Below are 16,274 nucleotides of genomic sequence, written 5' to 3' on the forward strand. Positions count from 1 at the left end.
CCTCGTCGCTGATTGGTCCTGTAATTTTCTAACCGGGCCCAAACTGTTCAGACAGGAGCTTTGCAAGATGGATTCGCCAGTGAGAAACACGGAAACAGGCGAATCCATCTGCTTTGCAAGGTTACCATTCTGGGCCTACAAAGACAAACTTTAGCCCTCTTTTGAGCCCATTCAGTGCCCCAGGTTCTGCTAAAGGGTGAGCCCATTTTTAGTCCATGTAAACTCATCTCTGAGCCCATTGGACGCCATCTAACCCAGGTAAGGCCTACACGAGGACCTCATGGACAAATTTTGAAACCTAATTTGGCCCAAGTTTTTCATAACTGTTTGAGAAACTTGAAAAGAAACATCAAAACAAACCTATAGAGTCCATGAGTGTTTCTTATGTTGATTTATGTTTTAATCGATAATTATTTTAAATATAAGAAGGAAACTGCCACAAGAATCCTAAATGTGAGAGTGACTGTCCGTCTATTTGATTCAGTGAGATTGTGTATGCTGAGCATCTGTCTGTCTGTGTTTGCACTGCAGTCATCAATTATTTAGGAAATGTTTAATATTGATGGACTGATTGGGATGGATGATAGAGGACTGGAGAAGTTCTGAGACTTTCTGTCGCTGTTTTTCTGCTGCAGCACCGTTGACTGCAGGCAGAAAGTCAGAAACACCATGTAGAGCTAATGAAGCTCATTTAACTTGATGCTTTCCCTTCATACTGACTTTCATATTTCTTACGATTTGAAGAAAAATCTGCCAAACTTCCCAAAAACGAAAACAGCCAGAGTGCAGACATGTCCAGCCAAAGCAAAGCGCTTAGATTTATGGTTACCAATAAAAATATGGTTGTATTCATTTATGTTTGCTGCCCACTAACCTCCGTCTGCACCATGTTGACTCGCTGCGATCTCAGCTCTCTGATGCAGTTGAAAATGTCGACCACACCTTCGTTCTCGGCCATGTCCAACATGATGTCCACGGCGATGAAACAGCCCGTCCTCCCTGCACCCGCACTGTGGAGATAAAGGCAGAAATTCAAAATCATATATATAAACGTGTATGGAAAAAGTATTTGGTCACAGAGGTTAAGCATTGAAATCAGAACGGTCTCCACAGGTGTGTAAAATCATCACCTAGCCATGCAGTCTCAAACATCTGTGATCTTAAATGATCATTCTGCAGAGCTGAGAGACTTTAAGCATGGTACTCTGCAATAAGACTGTTCATCCCTGCTGGATACTCCATAGTCAGCCGTAAGTGATATTACTATAAGGTGGAAGAGTTTAGGAACAACAGTAACTCAGCCATGAAGCACAAGACCGTGTGAAATCACATTGTGGTGCCAACGGCAGCTAAGGTTCATGGTGTGTAAAGTCTCCAACGCTCTGCTGATCCCACAGCTGAAGAGTTCTGAATCTTAATCTTAATGCTTCAACATACCAAGACATTCTGGAGAATGCTATGCTTCCAACTGTGTGGCAACAGTTTGGGGAAGACCCTTTTCTATTCCGACATGACTGTACCCCCGTGCACAAAACAAGGACTGTTAAAGGTTTGATGATTTCAGTGTGGAAGAACTTGACTGGCCCACACAGAGCCCTGACATCAACCACACCCAGCACCTTTGGGATGAACTGGAGCAGAGATTGTGAGCCAGGCCTTCTGGTCCAACATCAGTGCCTGACCTCATAAATGCTTTACAGAATGAATGGGCACAGATTCCCACAGAAACACCCTGACATCTTGTGGAAAGCCTTCCAAGGAGAGTGGATTCTGTTATAGCTGCAAAGGGGGCCAACTCCAAATACATGGATTTGAATCCAATGCCATTACAGTCCTGTCAGTTTAACAGCCAGGTGGCTGAATACTTTTGTCCATATAGTGCCGTTGCAGCTTAGTTCAGAGCAAAGATTAACAGTGCAGTAAGGCTGTTTTAGCACATTTGTGGCGATGATTACAGCTGCCTGAACTGAGCTGTGGCAGCCTGAATCAGGATACTGCAAGCAGATAAACGTGAAAAATGGATCTAAAATGTTGTTTCATCAGTGAATGCATGCTGTGACTTTTGGAAATGATAACATCTTTCTGTGTTGGTAGGTATTATAAAGAACATTGTAACATAGAACAAAAGTTCTATATAAATAAGGTTGTCATTACTATTATTATTGTTATTATTATTATCATTATCATTATTATTATCATCATTATTGTTATTTTATTATTATTTTATTTATTATTATTATATTTTATTATTATTATTGTTGTTGTTGTTGTTATGATTATTATTGTTTCTATTCTTATATTATTATTATTAGTAGTAGTAGTAGTAGTAGTAGTAGTATTACTATTACTATTATTATTACTATTATTATTATTATTATTATTATTATTATTATTTTATGATTACCATTATTAGTAGTAGTAGTAGTATTAGTATTAGTATTAGTAGTATTGGATCATTATTATTAATATTATTGTTATAAGTTGTAGTAGTAGTAGCAGTAGTAGTAGCAGTCATAGCAGTATTTTAATTTGTTTACTATTCTTAATATGTGACCCCCCCCCCCAAAAAAAAAAAACAACAACAACAACAACAACAAAAAAACACTGTTAAATCTGTAAAAATCTGTTAATTTTCTCCTCCAACAGCCGTAGGAGGAGGAAACACAGCATTATATGAGCTCATACATGAGAAACTCAATTTTTCATACTTAAAATGATTAAAATTTATTCTAGGAAATTATTGTGATATTTTGACAACCATTTATAACACTTGACATAAAAGATAAATGTGATACGTCTCAGGGTCCATATCTCTTAGCCATAGAATATATACTGTTCACTCGCTTTGATTACTTTCAGCTAAATGGGTGAGGGTCTCAGAAAGGCCTCTGGTTCTTGCCCATTGCCTCAAGATGTCTAAAACGTCCCCTGCTGTCTCTGTGTGAACCGTCTCACCTGCACAGTAAAGGTTCTGTTTGGGTTCAGTACCATTGGCATGGCTGACACCATGGAAAAGGTTATTTTTGAGTTTTCATGTAGGATAACATGGTTCTAAGAGGTAGCATGTTAGTCAGTTATTATCACACACTGTTAGATTTAGGAAAGACTGAAAAGTGAAGGATTTTAATGATTCTAATACAAGTATAAATAGATGTTCTTAGTTACACCTGAGCTCTGTGGCATCTCTCTCTCTCTCTCTCCTTCACACAGAAACATGCGGAGGGTCTAATACCCTGTGTCAGGTGTTAAAGCGACACATCCGGAGCAGTAATGCCTGAAGGGAAAAGACGAGTGGAGGGACAGGAGAAGAACAGATGGACGGATGGATTGAATGAGTGAGGGGGGAGAGGGGTTAGTGACGTGGACTGATAGAAGTGGTCGTCACAGGGGAGAGATCAAGGGAGGAGAGGCGGCGAGGATGGAGGGAACGGAGCGAGAGCAGAGAGGATGAGGCATGGAGCCACGGTGAGAGGGAGGGGAGGACGCTATCTTTCACTCTGCAATCCCCCGGATGGCTTACAAAGACGGCGAGAGGAGGGGGGGGCTCGGCAGATTACCTGTCACCGTCTGTGATTAATGTTGAGACCAGAATACTGCCGGGCCTCCGTGTGAGTGTTTGGACGCCTCATGACACAGGCCAATAGCGTCAGAGCGCCCCTGGAAATTGGAAGTGACGGCCATAACTTCCTGCCTGTCCGTCCACATACTTTTACTGGAGCCGTCTGTTTAGGCGTCGGCTCGCCTCGTTGGTCCGTCCGCTCATTTCTTCCCCCTCCTGTCTGTGGGAACCGTTTTTTTCTTCTTTGTAAATGGAATGACCTGTCTGTCTTTGTCCCTGAATGTCCCACACACTGTCTGCTGTTCAGGCTCGTGGAACATTCCATGATTTTTAAATTTGAACAACTTCAGAAGAAGGGTCGTCTGGGTTCACTCTCCTCCTGATTTTCAACTCCACCGATTGTCTCGTCTCTCCCAGGAACATACATTAACAAACAGAAATCAGAGGATGCCCCTGCAGATTTCTATAGTTAAACTATAACCCCAATTCCAAAAAACCTGGGACGCTGAGTAAAGTCTCAATAGAAGTCAAACCTCATAAACCAATATTCTATTCACAATCGAACATTAGGAACATATCAGAAAAAAACTGAGACATTTTACCATTTGAAAAATATTAGCTTGTTTTGAATTTGATTGGAGCAACACATATCAAAAAACTTGGGACAGGGCATCAGAAGGTTGGAAAAGTAAGTAGTACTAATGAAAAATAGCTGCAGGAGCATTTTGCAACTAATTAGGTTAATTTGCAGCAGGTCAGTAACATGACTGGGGTATAAAAGGAGCATTATAGAATGCTAGTCATCTCAGGGCCCTCAGGAGCCACTGCATTAAAAACAGGCATGATTCTGTACTGGAAATCACTGCATGGGCTCAGGGACACTTCCAGAAAGCACTCTCTGTCAACACAGTTGGCCGTGCCATCCACAAATGACAGTTAAAGCTGGATCACGGAGAGAAGAAGCCATATGTGAACAGGATCCAGAAATGCCACCTTCTTCTCTGGACCAAAGCTCATTAAAAATGGACTGAGGCTACATGGAAAACTGTTCTGTGGTCACATGAATCAAAATTTGAAATTCCTTTGCAAACAAAAATGCTGAGTCCTGCAGACTCAATAGTAGAGCAGTGATCATCAGCTGGCAGCCTCAGGGCCATATCAGGCCCCCCAGAAGCTTCCTGCCCCGCCCCCAAGAGATCAATAAATTCAGTTAAGGAGGAAAAGAGGATGTTGTGGTTTTAAAGGGATACTTCAACATTTTGGCAAATTTGCCCATTGTCATAATTCCTATAGTCTTAGTAATAGGTTTGTTTCCTTTAGTTGTCAGTGCAAGCTGTTTCTAGATCTGGGGGGACCGATATACCAGCTGCATAGCTAACGCTATGGAAGCAGACGGTATTTTTTGCTTTCCCTCATCAAACTCATCAAATACACAATCCAACAACTCCAAAATGCTCTCATGGACAAGTTGTGACCTGCACATTCACCACGCTATGAAATAATCATGGAACATTACGAGACGGAGATGTTTTAAAGTTAAATGCAAAGCCGGAACTACACTCCAGACATGGCTGCTGCACTGTGTCACTCCGCCCAGTGGTTCACTCAAGAAATAGTTCCGAGTATTTGCTTCATGTGTCATAATGTTACATAATTGCACATTATCATTTGGTGAATGTGCAGGTCGAAAAAAACGGCTAAGAAGATCCAGGATTGTTAAGCAGCTTGAATCATACATCAGACAAGAATGGGACAACATTCCTCCTTAATTCCCAGACTGTTGTTAAAAGATGAGGGGGTGCTACAGAATGGTAAACATGGCCAATCTAATCCCACTCCTCTTGTTGGTGGGGGAATCAAAATCAGGCCTCCATTCGACTCTGCAGGCAGCCAAACAAAAAAGGAAACAACGGAAATCCTTCAGATTTCATTGCAGTTTTTCTTGATTTGTAAAATGGTCTGCAGGTAGAACAACACACAGACAAAAGCACTGATGGAGCTTTGTGCGCGTGCATGTGGCGGGCGCAGGGCCCTTTTTCCAAATAGCCTCTGGCAGGTTGGGGGTCTAACTCCCCCCTGTGACACCACCTCAGAGCTGAGTGTTGTATTAAGGTGGATGGCCAAATGGAATACATTAATTTTAAATGCTCTCTCTCCAATCTAAGAAATCTACTCTACATTTCCTCCACTGCTTGTCACAGCGCTGACCTTTTTAAGCCTGTACCTTCTGACAGCTCGGCCCCAGAGTTGAACCGTTACATCCCATAAAGAACAGAACATGGAGGTTAAATATACTGTCGCCATGGGGATCTTAAAACTGTCACTTTTTTTTTTCTTCCTCTACTACCGTCCGAGAATGTCGGGGGTGGATGAAAGTGGGGTGGAAGGTGAATTTCTTTCCTTTTTTTTTTTTTTTATCGTTGCCTACTTTTTAAAGGTTAACACCATCGATCTAATTTATGGGCCAGGGAGGATTGGTGTGAGTGTGCTCATGCTGGTAGTATTATCCAGAGCTGTTGTTTTATCTGAGGAGGAGAGGATGAACGGGAGGAAGGAAAGAAAAACATGGAAGTGGATGAAGAAGAGGCAGATTTTCAGATTTGTTTTCTTTTTTAATAAAAAAATAGATTTGCTAACAGATGCATTTTAACTATGGATGATGTTGTGGAGATGGCCTAGACATGGTCTGAATGTTAGTGACCATTCAGCAAAATCACGGTCCATTAAAAAGCTTATTTATGATGTCTATATTTTGTCTTTTAACCAAATAATAACTGAGCAACAAAAACGTATTATTGCTTATTCATGCAAATAAATAAATGATTAAAAAAGTAATGCCACAGATAAGCCATGATGTGTGCAAACGTCAAGATATCAGACAATAAAGTAGAAGAAACTAGAATAACTTTAAGGGAACACTAATGTAATAACTGCATAAAGAGGCAGCTGACATTTGGGAATAATGGACAAAAAGTGGTGAAACCTGGCAGGAAAAATGATAAACAGCCCTTACAGAGTCACAAAAATGGGTTTGAAGAGACAAAAATGGCATGACAGTGGCAAAAATATCAGAGAAAAGAAAAAAAGGGGCAGAGAAAATGGTGAAAAGCAGTTAAAAAGTGGCAAAACATTGAATAAGAGTAGAAAAAAAAGGCACAAATGGATTTAAAGAGACAAAATGGGATAAGAGCAGCAAAAATGGGCAAAGAAAGGAAAAAAGACAGAATAAAATGGTGAAGTTTGGTTAAAAGTGGCAAAAATTGATTGACAGTGGCAAAAAGTGAGAAAAATAGGTTAAAAGAAGGCAAAAATGGGATAACATTAGCAAGAGACGAACAGAGAAATGCAAAAGGGCCAGAAGAAAATGGTGAAAAGCAGTTAAAAGGTGGAAAAACATTGGTTAAGACTTAAAGAAATGGGCAAATAATGTGTTTAAAGAGGCAAAAATGGGGTAACAGCAGCAAAAATAGGCAAAGAAAGGCAAAAGGGTGGCAAAAGATGGCGAAAAGCAGTTAAAAAGTGGTAAGACACTGATTAAGAGTGGTAAACAGTGGCAAAAAATTGGTTCAAAAGAGACAAAAATGTAATGGAACAGTGGCAAACATGGGCAAAGAAAGGTAAAAAGGGGCAGAAAAAAAGTGGCATTCGGTTAGAAGTGGCAAAATTGATTGAGAGTGGCAAAAAGTGACAAACATAGGTTAAAAGATGACAAAAATAGGATAACAGAAGCAACAAATGGACTGAGAAGGGCAAAATGGGGCAGAAAAAATGGTGAAAACAGTTCAAATATGCCAAAATTGATTAAAGTGGCAACCAATGGCAGCAATGGGTGTAGTGAGACAAAGATGGGATGGAAGAGTGGCAAACATGGGCAGAGAAAAGCAGAAAGGGGCAGAAAAGTCTAAAAGTGATTAAAAGAGGCAAGACATTGGTTAAGGGTAGAGAAATGGGGCAAAAACTGGTTAAAGAAGACAAAATATGATAACAGAAGCAAAAATTGGCTGAGAAAGACATAAAGGGGCAGAAGAAATGGTGAAAAGCTGTTAAAAGGGGTAAAACATTTATTGAGAGTAGAAGAAAGAGGCAAACTGGGTTAAAAGACGGAGAAAAGATAACAGCAGCAAAAATAGGAGAAAGAAGTAAAAAAAAATGCTGAAAACAGTTCAGTATGGAAAAATTTGATAGTAGCAAAAGTGGCAAAAATGGGTGTAGAGAAGAAAAAAATGGGACAACATCAGCAAAATACAGCAAAGAAGGGCAAAAAGAAGTGAAAAGAATAGTGAAAAGCGGCAAAAAAAGTATTAAGAGTGAAAAAAACTATTCAAGCCACACAGCAGCGAAAATGGGCAAAGAAAGGCAAAAATGGGCGGAGAAAAGATGAAAAGATGTTAAAAAGTGGCAATAAGTACTTGAGAGTGGCAAAAAGTGGTATGGAAAATAGGTCAAAAGAGACAAAAATGAGATAACTGCAGCAAAAATGGACAGAGAAAGGCAAAAAGAGTGGAAAAAAATGTGAAAAGCAGTTACAAAGTGGCAAAAATTGGGCAAAAGATGGGTGTAAAGCTGTTAACAAGTGAAAAAATGGCAGATGGCCGTTCCAATATAATATAATCGTTCAGCTCTACTCTTCACTGCCTCTACCACACTTGTGCATCTCGTGTCTGCATGGCATGAATTTCTGGAGACATGCAGAGATGATGCAGACTGATTCAGACTGATGCATCAGCTTTTTCCTTTCATGCACGCCATGAACTGTGCAACTGTGACCATGCAGGAAGGTTTTATGTTTGCTTGTTATATCATCGTTTGTTGCTGTTATGTTTAGGGATATCTAGTCTACAGTGGTTAAGATGTCTTAAGTATCATGCAAAAAGCCTGATTGTTGAAGACACACTTACACCAGCAGAGATCGCCTGACTGCCAGACAATGGCGTGGGCTACCATCCCTGAGGAGGCGTCAGTGTTTGTGGAGAAAACGTGAGCAGGAGCAGGGGACACTGCTGGGCTTCAAGATAAGCTCATGCTGTTCAAACTACAACATCCCACTATCTTTGCAAATAACAATGAGGCTGATTTCACAGAGAGGTGCAAAGAACTGTTTTAGTTAGCTCTAGCAACATCCCTGAAGTTGCTGTGGAATCTTGTCTCTATTGTTGTACTTGTCTTTCTTACACAGACCACCATCTTTTTTGTGAAGGTTTACAACCTCCCTGAGTGTCTGTGTTCCTACCTGCAGTGCGCCACGATAGGCCCAGCGTCCGGCGGGTTGAGGAACTTGACCTGTCGTATGAAGCCGAGCAGTCCGGTGGCGTAACACGGGACGCCGTGGTCGGGCCAGCTGGTGAAATGAAACTGACGTAGTTCTCTGATCTCATGGTGACCCTTCTGAAAAACACAGAAACAGGAGGGAGTTAGACCAAAGTCACATCTTTTACCACATCAATTACAGAAAATGTTCCTCTGCCATTTTCCCATTTCGTCTCCTGATGATGACGGATGAACAGATCCCAGGAATCCTATCATGGCTCTTCTGGGAGAGACTGACAAGAAGACATATCACGGTTCAGCAGCCCGACTTACAGCCGGGATTTTAGGAGTCTAGGGGCCGTGCTGCCGTTTTGGCTTCAGACGGAAAATAAATCAATCTTGTGGATGTCAGAGCGGCACTTTGGGCCACTTCTGGGAACGGGAGACGGGAAGACTTATCGAGGCTCATTTGCCTAATTTACAGGGGAGATTTGAGGAAACTGATGGCCATTTTGGCTCCACAAAAAAGATTAATTGATTTCACAAATCTCACGATGGCCCTTTTGGGAGGGACTTATACGAGGAAATGACATGGTTGGGTTAAGCTGCCTCATTCAGACTAAGATTTCAGCCTTCAAACTTACATTTTAGCTCATTTTTCTACAAATTTAAAACTCTGCAAACACTTAAAGACATCTTAAAGATTTGAAATCTTGTTCTACCATCACTTAAACACCTTGAAACTTTGCAAGTTCAGTGTGTTTTCACTAGACAAATAAAGCTTTTGTGGAAAGTCCTCATTTTTAAGAAAAACTAAGAAACTAAAGAGATCAAGAAGTGCAGGAAAAGGTTTTTCAGAATAAGAGATTGCTTTTCTCTGATAGAAATACAAAGGAAAACATTTAAAACATTACAACAGAGATGACAATAAAAGGACAGGCCATAATAATTCATTTTTTACAAGCTTACTAACCATTTCATAATGGATATAGTCAGTTACTCTTTTTTGGTTAAAACTATAAATTAATGTGATTATGATAGGGCCCACATGCCCCATGTACGGGGCTTTAGTTCTCAAAGTGGGCAGCCAGGTTTTAGTCCAGCCTGTGGCTCCTTTCTTGCATGTCATCCCCCATCTTTCTACTCAGTTTTCGACTATATCCACTGTCCTTCACTGTCTCAAAGGCATAAAAGCCCACAAATACGTCTTAATTTAAAAAAAGAATCTAGCAAAAAACATGTAATACACATTTAAATGTGTACAGGGGCAAACCCTAATCATACATGTGAGATTTGATGCAAATCATACAGTTTGTATAAAAGTTACAGTGACTTCCTGTGAAATGGCGAGACAACAAATTGCTCACTAATAAAGAATTGGCCCAGGTTTGTCACTTCCTTTTCCCAGTAGGAGCGCAACATCAAAACAATTAAATTAACTTTTTAATTTTAATCCTGCATATGACATTTGAAGGCAATCTGATCTTTGGTATGAGAGTTGCACATACTTCCTGTCAAACTGGCGAGTAATTGGAATACAAAGTGAGTGATGCCAGCGCCAGCGAGACATCCTTCAATAAAACTTAACTGTGTTTTGGCAGATTATTGAGGCCTTTCTTTCAAAATCAGAGTTCAATAGGTTAAGCACAATAGGAGGAATGAGGATATGACCCAGTTGTGTCACTTCCTGTTGCCAGCAGGGGGCGCTATAATGATATGTTTGCATGTGAGCATGTTTGACGTATAATGTCGTGTTGTCAGAATGAGCAGAAGATCATAGAGAAATGTGCTCCAAAGTTCTAACAGGTTACCACCATTTAAAAATGCCTTATTTTGTAAAAGAGATGAAGCTCATGGACTTCCTGTTGGGATTTGGGAATGAGTCCAAGAGGCTTTTTTGTAGTTCTTATGATAATTCATACGCAGATCCAGGATCAGAAGCCTAGGGTGAACTGTGTGAGGGGGCTGAACATTTAAAGAGAATTAAAAAAAAATCAGAGGTGGAAATGTTCAATTACCAAAGGGTGGACTGTGATAAAGTAATGATATTGATGTATGGATGTTTTCAGGATCAATGTGTGGACCCTGGGGAACTTTTGTGATGATTGACAAAAGCACTTGAAAGTTAAAAGGCATTATTGGTGTATTTTCAGTACAAAAAAAAAAAAAAATAAAGAAGTAGCTTAAGTTTGGGCTCTGGTTACAGCCCCACCCTATGGTGAAAACTCACAGCATGTACAACTTTAGATCTCCAGGTTGTCTAGTATGAGCAAAAAAAATCTGGACTCAACTGGATAAAATCCCTCCAAGAAGTTTGCTAAAATATGAATGTTGTGAATCATGCAAAAATGCCTAAATTCGAACTGTAGCTGTTTGTAGTGCACTTCCTGTACATTTTAGAGAATGGCCCCAATATAATTTTTTCGTTGTCTAATCATGATCCATATGTGTGCTGACTTTCATACACATAGCTCTATCCTAGTTTCCTATCTCACTTTTGGGGCCCCTGCTTGATGGACTTCCACCAAAATATCAGCTGACAATTTTTTTGTAAAGTTTGGTGAGTTTTTGAGCATGTAAATCAGCAATTCTTCTGACAGAAAAATGAGGCATACAGATACAACATGGTCCTCACCAACCTTAAGTCAGTGCTCAGGCCCTAAATATGGCTGAAGATCATTAAGTTTGCGCTCATTTTGAAGGCTCGAATCATTAAATAAGTGAACACATGGTACTGAATCTTTACAGAGACGTGCACTACCTTGTAAATGTCAGATGGAGTGTGAGATAGTGTTTCTAAAGCCCTCTTAGCTCCCAGCAGTGTGATTTTCTCCACAATCTTACATTCATTTAATAATTCATACAGATCGATCCCATTATGCAGCTCTAAACTTAAACATATCCTAAATGGAGACAGCCATGTCCTCTACAGGTCAGTTTACTCTCCAAGAATAGCACTGAGAGGAAACTGGTGTAATCACAGCTCCCACTCTGACTCTGCTGGACGGACAAGGTCGGACTGAAGTGTTTGTTTTGGTTCAAAGCCGCCACGATAACCTGAGAAGTACGGCGGCGGACAGAAGGAGGCGATGTAAAGAAACGGAGCGTGAGTGGGAAAGGACAGAAGTCAGAAAGAGAAAGAGTAGAAAGACAAATGGGACAAAGGAAAAGGAGAAGGGGGGAGATGAATGCTGACCTACAGAAAGATGGAGAGCTGTGGTGGCAGAGATGGAGAAAATAACAACATAGAAAACCACAGGGTGATTTGATAACTGGACTTCCCATTGATCTGCTCTCCTGTGATGGTGAAATTACTTCTTCAAATCAATAGAGGGAGGTCCAGCACACTGGTGCCTCTAATCCAGGACTGCATAGTTTATAAAAACTCCAAAACAATATTTAGGTCTGTTTAGAGCAGGTCAGAGCGATGCAATAAATGTAAGAAAGTGCCTAGTTATTGTGGCGGACGAGGAGATTTTGAGGCTGAACGTCACCTCAACAACATCTAAGCCATGACCCAAAATCTGTACTTAAATATCTGAATGGGACACACATAAAGGTAGGACTTTTTCTGAACATTTACAAACTATTTTATGAGATAAGATTGCAGTATGTTGGCTGTCTCAGTATTTGACAGGGATATGGTGTAAAATATTAAAATACTTTGTTTTGTATAATGCAAGCTTCTTAAAAGTTGGTAGGTATTAGAAACTTTGTTAAAAAAAACAGATTGTGATGATTTCAGACAGTGAAAGCCTACGCTGAATTGAAAATAGCTGGGAATATCAGAGCCAAATATCAACCAAAGAGCCAAGTTGCTGAAAAATACCTTTGTAAGAGCCACAATTTAAGTGGGGAAAAGTGGCAAAAACAGCTAGAAGAAGCAATAACATTAAATTAAGGGTGGCAAAAATAGTCAAAAAGCAACAAAAATGGGTGAAAAGGGGTGAAAATGGGGAGGAAAAGGTGGAAAAAGGGTCAGAAAATTGCAAAAATGGGTAAGAAGTGACCAAAAAATGAGTAAAAGTTGGCAAAAAATGGACCAAAAGTGGCAAAACTGTGGTAAAAATATGAGTGAAAAGTGACTAAAATTGGCAAAAATCAGTGAAGAGTGGCAAAAATGGGCAAAAAAGAGGAAACAAGTGGTATTTAGTGGCATATAGTAGATGAAAATGGGTGAAAAGTGATGAAAAGTGGAAAAAATGGGCAAAACTAGGAAAAAAGTGGTGTTGAATGACAAAAGGTAGCTTAAATGAGTGAAAATGGGGAGAAAAAGGGGTGAAAAGGGGCAAAATGGGATTAAAGTGTCAAAAAATTGGTAAAAAGTTGCAAAAAAGTGGCAAAAATGGATAAAAAAAGGAGGGAAAAAGTGGTATTCAAAGGCAAAAGGTAGCTTAAATGGGTGAAAAGTGGAAAAAGAATGGTAAAATTGACAAAAAGGTTTTCCTTTCTTAAGGTTTTCGGAGAAAAAGCTTTTTAAAACTGAGCCACTCGCTGAGCATCACTGTAGTAAAGCCAGAATGAGTCAAATACAAATCTTTGGTCTGGGTTTGGACTGAAAACGTTCCAAGGATTTTTTAAGGTAATGCAGCTGTTATGACCGTGCAGTGAGACGGTGCAGGTTGCTGCCCTGAAAACCTCAGGGTGGTGCTGCGTTTTAAGGTGCAGTAGCAGTTAGACGACCGGTGTCTCCATCCACTATGGAGAGACTTTCTCCAGCGTGACACTGACCGTTCTGAGCACCTCTCTAACCATCTGTCGCCTCCATCTCCTCCACCATACTCTCGCCCTCTGTGCTCTGTTTGTTGGCCTGTAGACATGTGTACTCTGCTGAGTCCCTTCCTGTGTAGTTTGGTGTCCACTGCAGCTTTCCATTGTTTGGTTTCTCCAGATCTGAGCGCCATGGAGCAGATTAGACTTCTGCTGCTTTGGATAGGCTCCATCGGGTCTACTAAGCCATGCCAGTGTATTGTTTGGTTCTACAAAAACATGTTCCCACTCTGAAACTTCTCAGAAAAGGCACGCTCAGCAGACATGTGAGCTCTAGCTTCTCCTCCAGGGTCATTTTTCCCACAAATTAAAGATATATTTGAGCATTTTCCAATATTCTTAAATAGAATTGTCACGGTGAATGGAGTATTTGCTTCAGATTGCAGTGCAGAAAGGCTTCATTTACTCTCACTGTCCTCACCTCCATGAGCAGCGTTTGATTCTGACACTCATACATGAACGTCTCAGTGACCCTCTTTTCATCCTCTCTCCCTCGCTTTCCCACACGGGGAGATTTTCTCTTTCTTTGGGCGTCATGCTGTCACCCTCTCTTCCTCCTTTAATCTCCTTGGATGTGCCATTAATAAACCTTTTCATTAAGATCCTGTTCTCATTATTCACTGCAATTAAAGCTGTTTAACCGAGCTGCAGAACCTGCACCTACTCCCTCTCTCTGCCTTTGTTTTTAACAGTACATCCACTCCTCCTGGAATCTGCTGCCCTGCAAAGATGCAGAATTCTGAATTATGTGTGTTTGTGTGAGTGCTGTGTTTTTGTATGTATAAATACATACTTCAAAATGACAGGCGTTTCCAAATCAGCTTTTCTCTGAGTTTTAGAGCACTGGCTCTCACACACACAGCAGCGCTGAGGTGGTATGGATTAATGGCTCGCTAAATGAGCCGACAGCGAGGACTTGAAGACTCGTCTTCATAAGCTGCTTTAGTATGAGTGAGGCAGGAGGAAATACAGCATGGATGGAAGAAAAGAGGAGGAATAACTCAACAGACGAACTCAACAGCAGGTAGAAAATAGAAAAAATCCTGCTGCTGCATATGAATTTATGCATTTGATATTTTGGTGCTTTAATTTCGTTGATGTCAATAAAGAGTCAGGGTGGATGTACAGACGACTGGATAAACTAAAGGTGCATCCAAGAAAAAAAATAATCCCAGGAAAATAATTAAAAGGATTTATGCTGCCGTGGGTTTGGTCCGACCTATAGGCGAGCGACCTCGTCCACTGGAAGCGGGTCTAGAGCGCAGCGCCACGGTGTGCAGCCCTGATCAGCAGGAAGAGATCACAGGAGAACTGCGAGTTCACGCAGGAATAGTATGTCAACAGCGGATTATGTTACCTTTTGGGGTTAATTTATCAACCTTTCCAGTATAAGTCCATGATATGATTGCTTCCGCCATTGAGTGAGTACATTAGGAAGTTAAAAGGTTAATGTTTGCTTAAAGGATCTGTGGTTTTATGCAAAATTTTTTGGCTTAATATCCCTAAAAGTTAACTTTTCCCCGTCAATGGCGCCATTGTAGCTCTGTGACCCACTGACCTCTCAGTGACCCTTTGCTCTCGCTGCAGGATGAGACGTAATGTTGATATAGTGATGATTTACAATCGGGAGTCCATGCATTGTGTTTATTTTGAAAGAACCGGATGTTCTACGCTTGTGACTTCCATGGTTGGAGCTTTCTGAACGACAGTGAATTTGCGAGGTTTGGCAGCGGCCGGTGCTAAAAATAGACCTGCAGCGTATCTGGAATGAAGCGGAGCGAAGTGTCGGTCCAGGCACACACCGCTGCCGCCATGGAAATGCTCTGATAGACTAGAGAGGGAGCGATGTGCTCCGCAGTATGATTCGCCGGCGTATCGTTTATACGTATACGCTGAAGGAGGTTGGCCTCCTTGAATCTGCTTTGATACACTCTGAGACAGCTTTCCCTTTCAGCAGTGACCCTCAGTGGCTTACCCTTCCTGTGGAGAGCGTGTCAATGACTGTCTTCTGGACTCTTTTGAGTACTGAAATAAATGACAAAAAACTTCTTTCTGCAATATCCTGATATTTGGAGGTAGCGGATATTTTATTTTCGTGAGTTGTAAGATTTAATCTTTTAGAAAAAAACAAAATCAGTCTTCCAGTAGTTCACCTTGTCTGATACATTTGGAATATAAGTTTCACTTTTTTATTTAAGTTACAGGATTTTTTTTTCTAATATTCTTTTTTTTAGATGCTCCTGCATGTTAGTAAGAAAATCATGAACAAAAAGGCCATGAATGCAGTAGCTTTAATATAAAGGTTTTGGATCAGAGCCTACTTGTTAAATGCCTCCTCACTAGTTTTTTTCTCCATACATGGTGCAAAACAAACGAGTAGCACTCCTCGCTCTCTCTCTCTCTCTCTGGCTTGCCTTGAATCCCCAATCACTTATTGACTGTGATGGTAATCCAGGTTTTAACACAGAAAATGGAGGTGTTAAGTAGCAGACAACAATAGGAGTAACTGAGCTGCAATGGAGCATGAGACCTTCCTACTCCCATCAGAGGCTCTGAGAGAAACGCCCGATAAAAAAGCAAATTTTACAAATAATCCTTCAGGTTACTAAGTTTTTGTGATATTGGCATAAAATCCATGTAAAACAGGTAAACTTTTCTGTGTACCCTAAGTCCTGTGCTGTTTGGCGTGGGGTGCCAC

General features: G+C 40.7%; 1 protein-coding gene across 1 annotated transcript in view; it reads right to left on the reverse strand.

Annotated features, from left to right (window-relative positions):
- ptprt (protein tyrosine phosphatase receptor type T) overlaps positions 1-16,274 on the reverse strand; it is a 516,342-nt gene that overhangs the window by 27,383 nt on the left and 472,685 nt on the right. Inside the window, exons 29-30 of the mRNA XM_041782769.1 lie at positions 8,790-8,944; positions 875-1,010 (exon numbers count right to left, since the gene is read on the reverse strand). Coding sequence (XP_041638703.1) covers positions 875-1,010; positions 8,790-8,944 — 291 coding nt within the window. The remainder of the gene's footprint in view (positions 1-874; positions 1,011-8,789; positions 8,945-16,274) is intronic.

The sequence above is a fragment of the Cheilinus undulatus genome, linkage group 3, assembly GCF_018320785.1.
Source record: "Cheilinus undulatus linkage group 3, ASM1832078v1, whole genome shotgun sequence".
In the NCBI taxonomy this organism is placed as follows: Eukaryota; Metazoa; Chordata; class Actinopteri; order Labriformes; family Labridae; genus Cheilinus; species Cheilinus undulatus.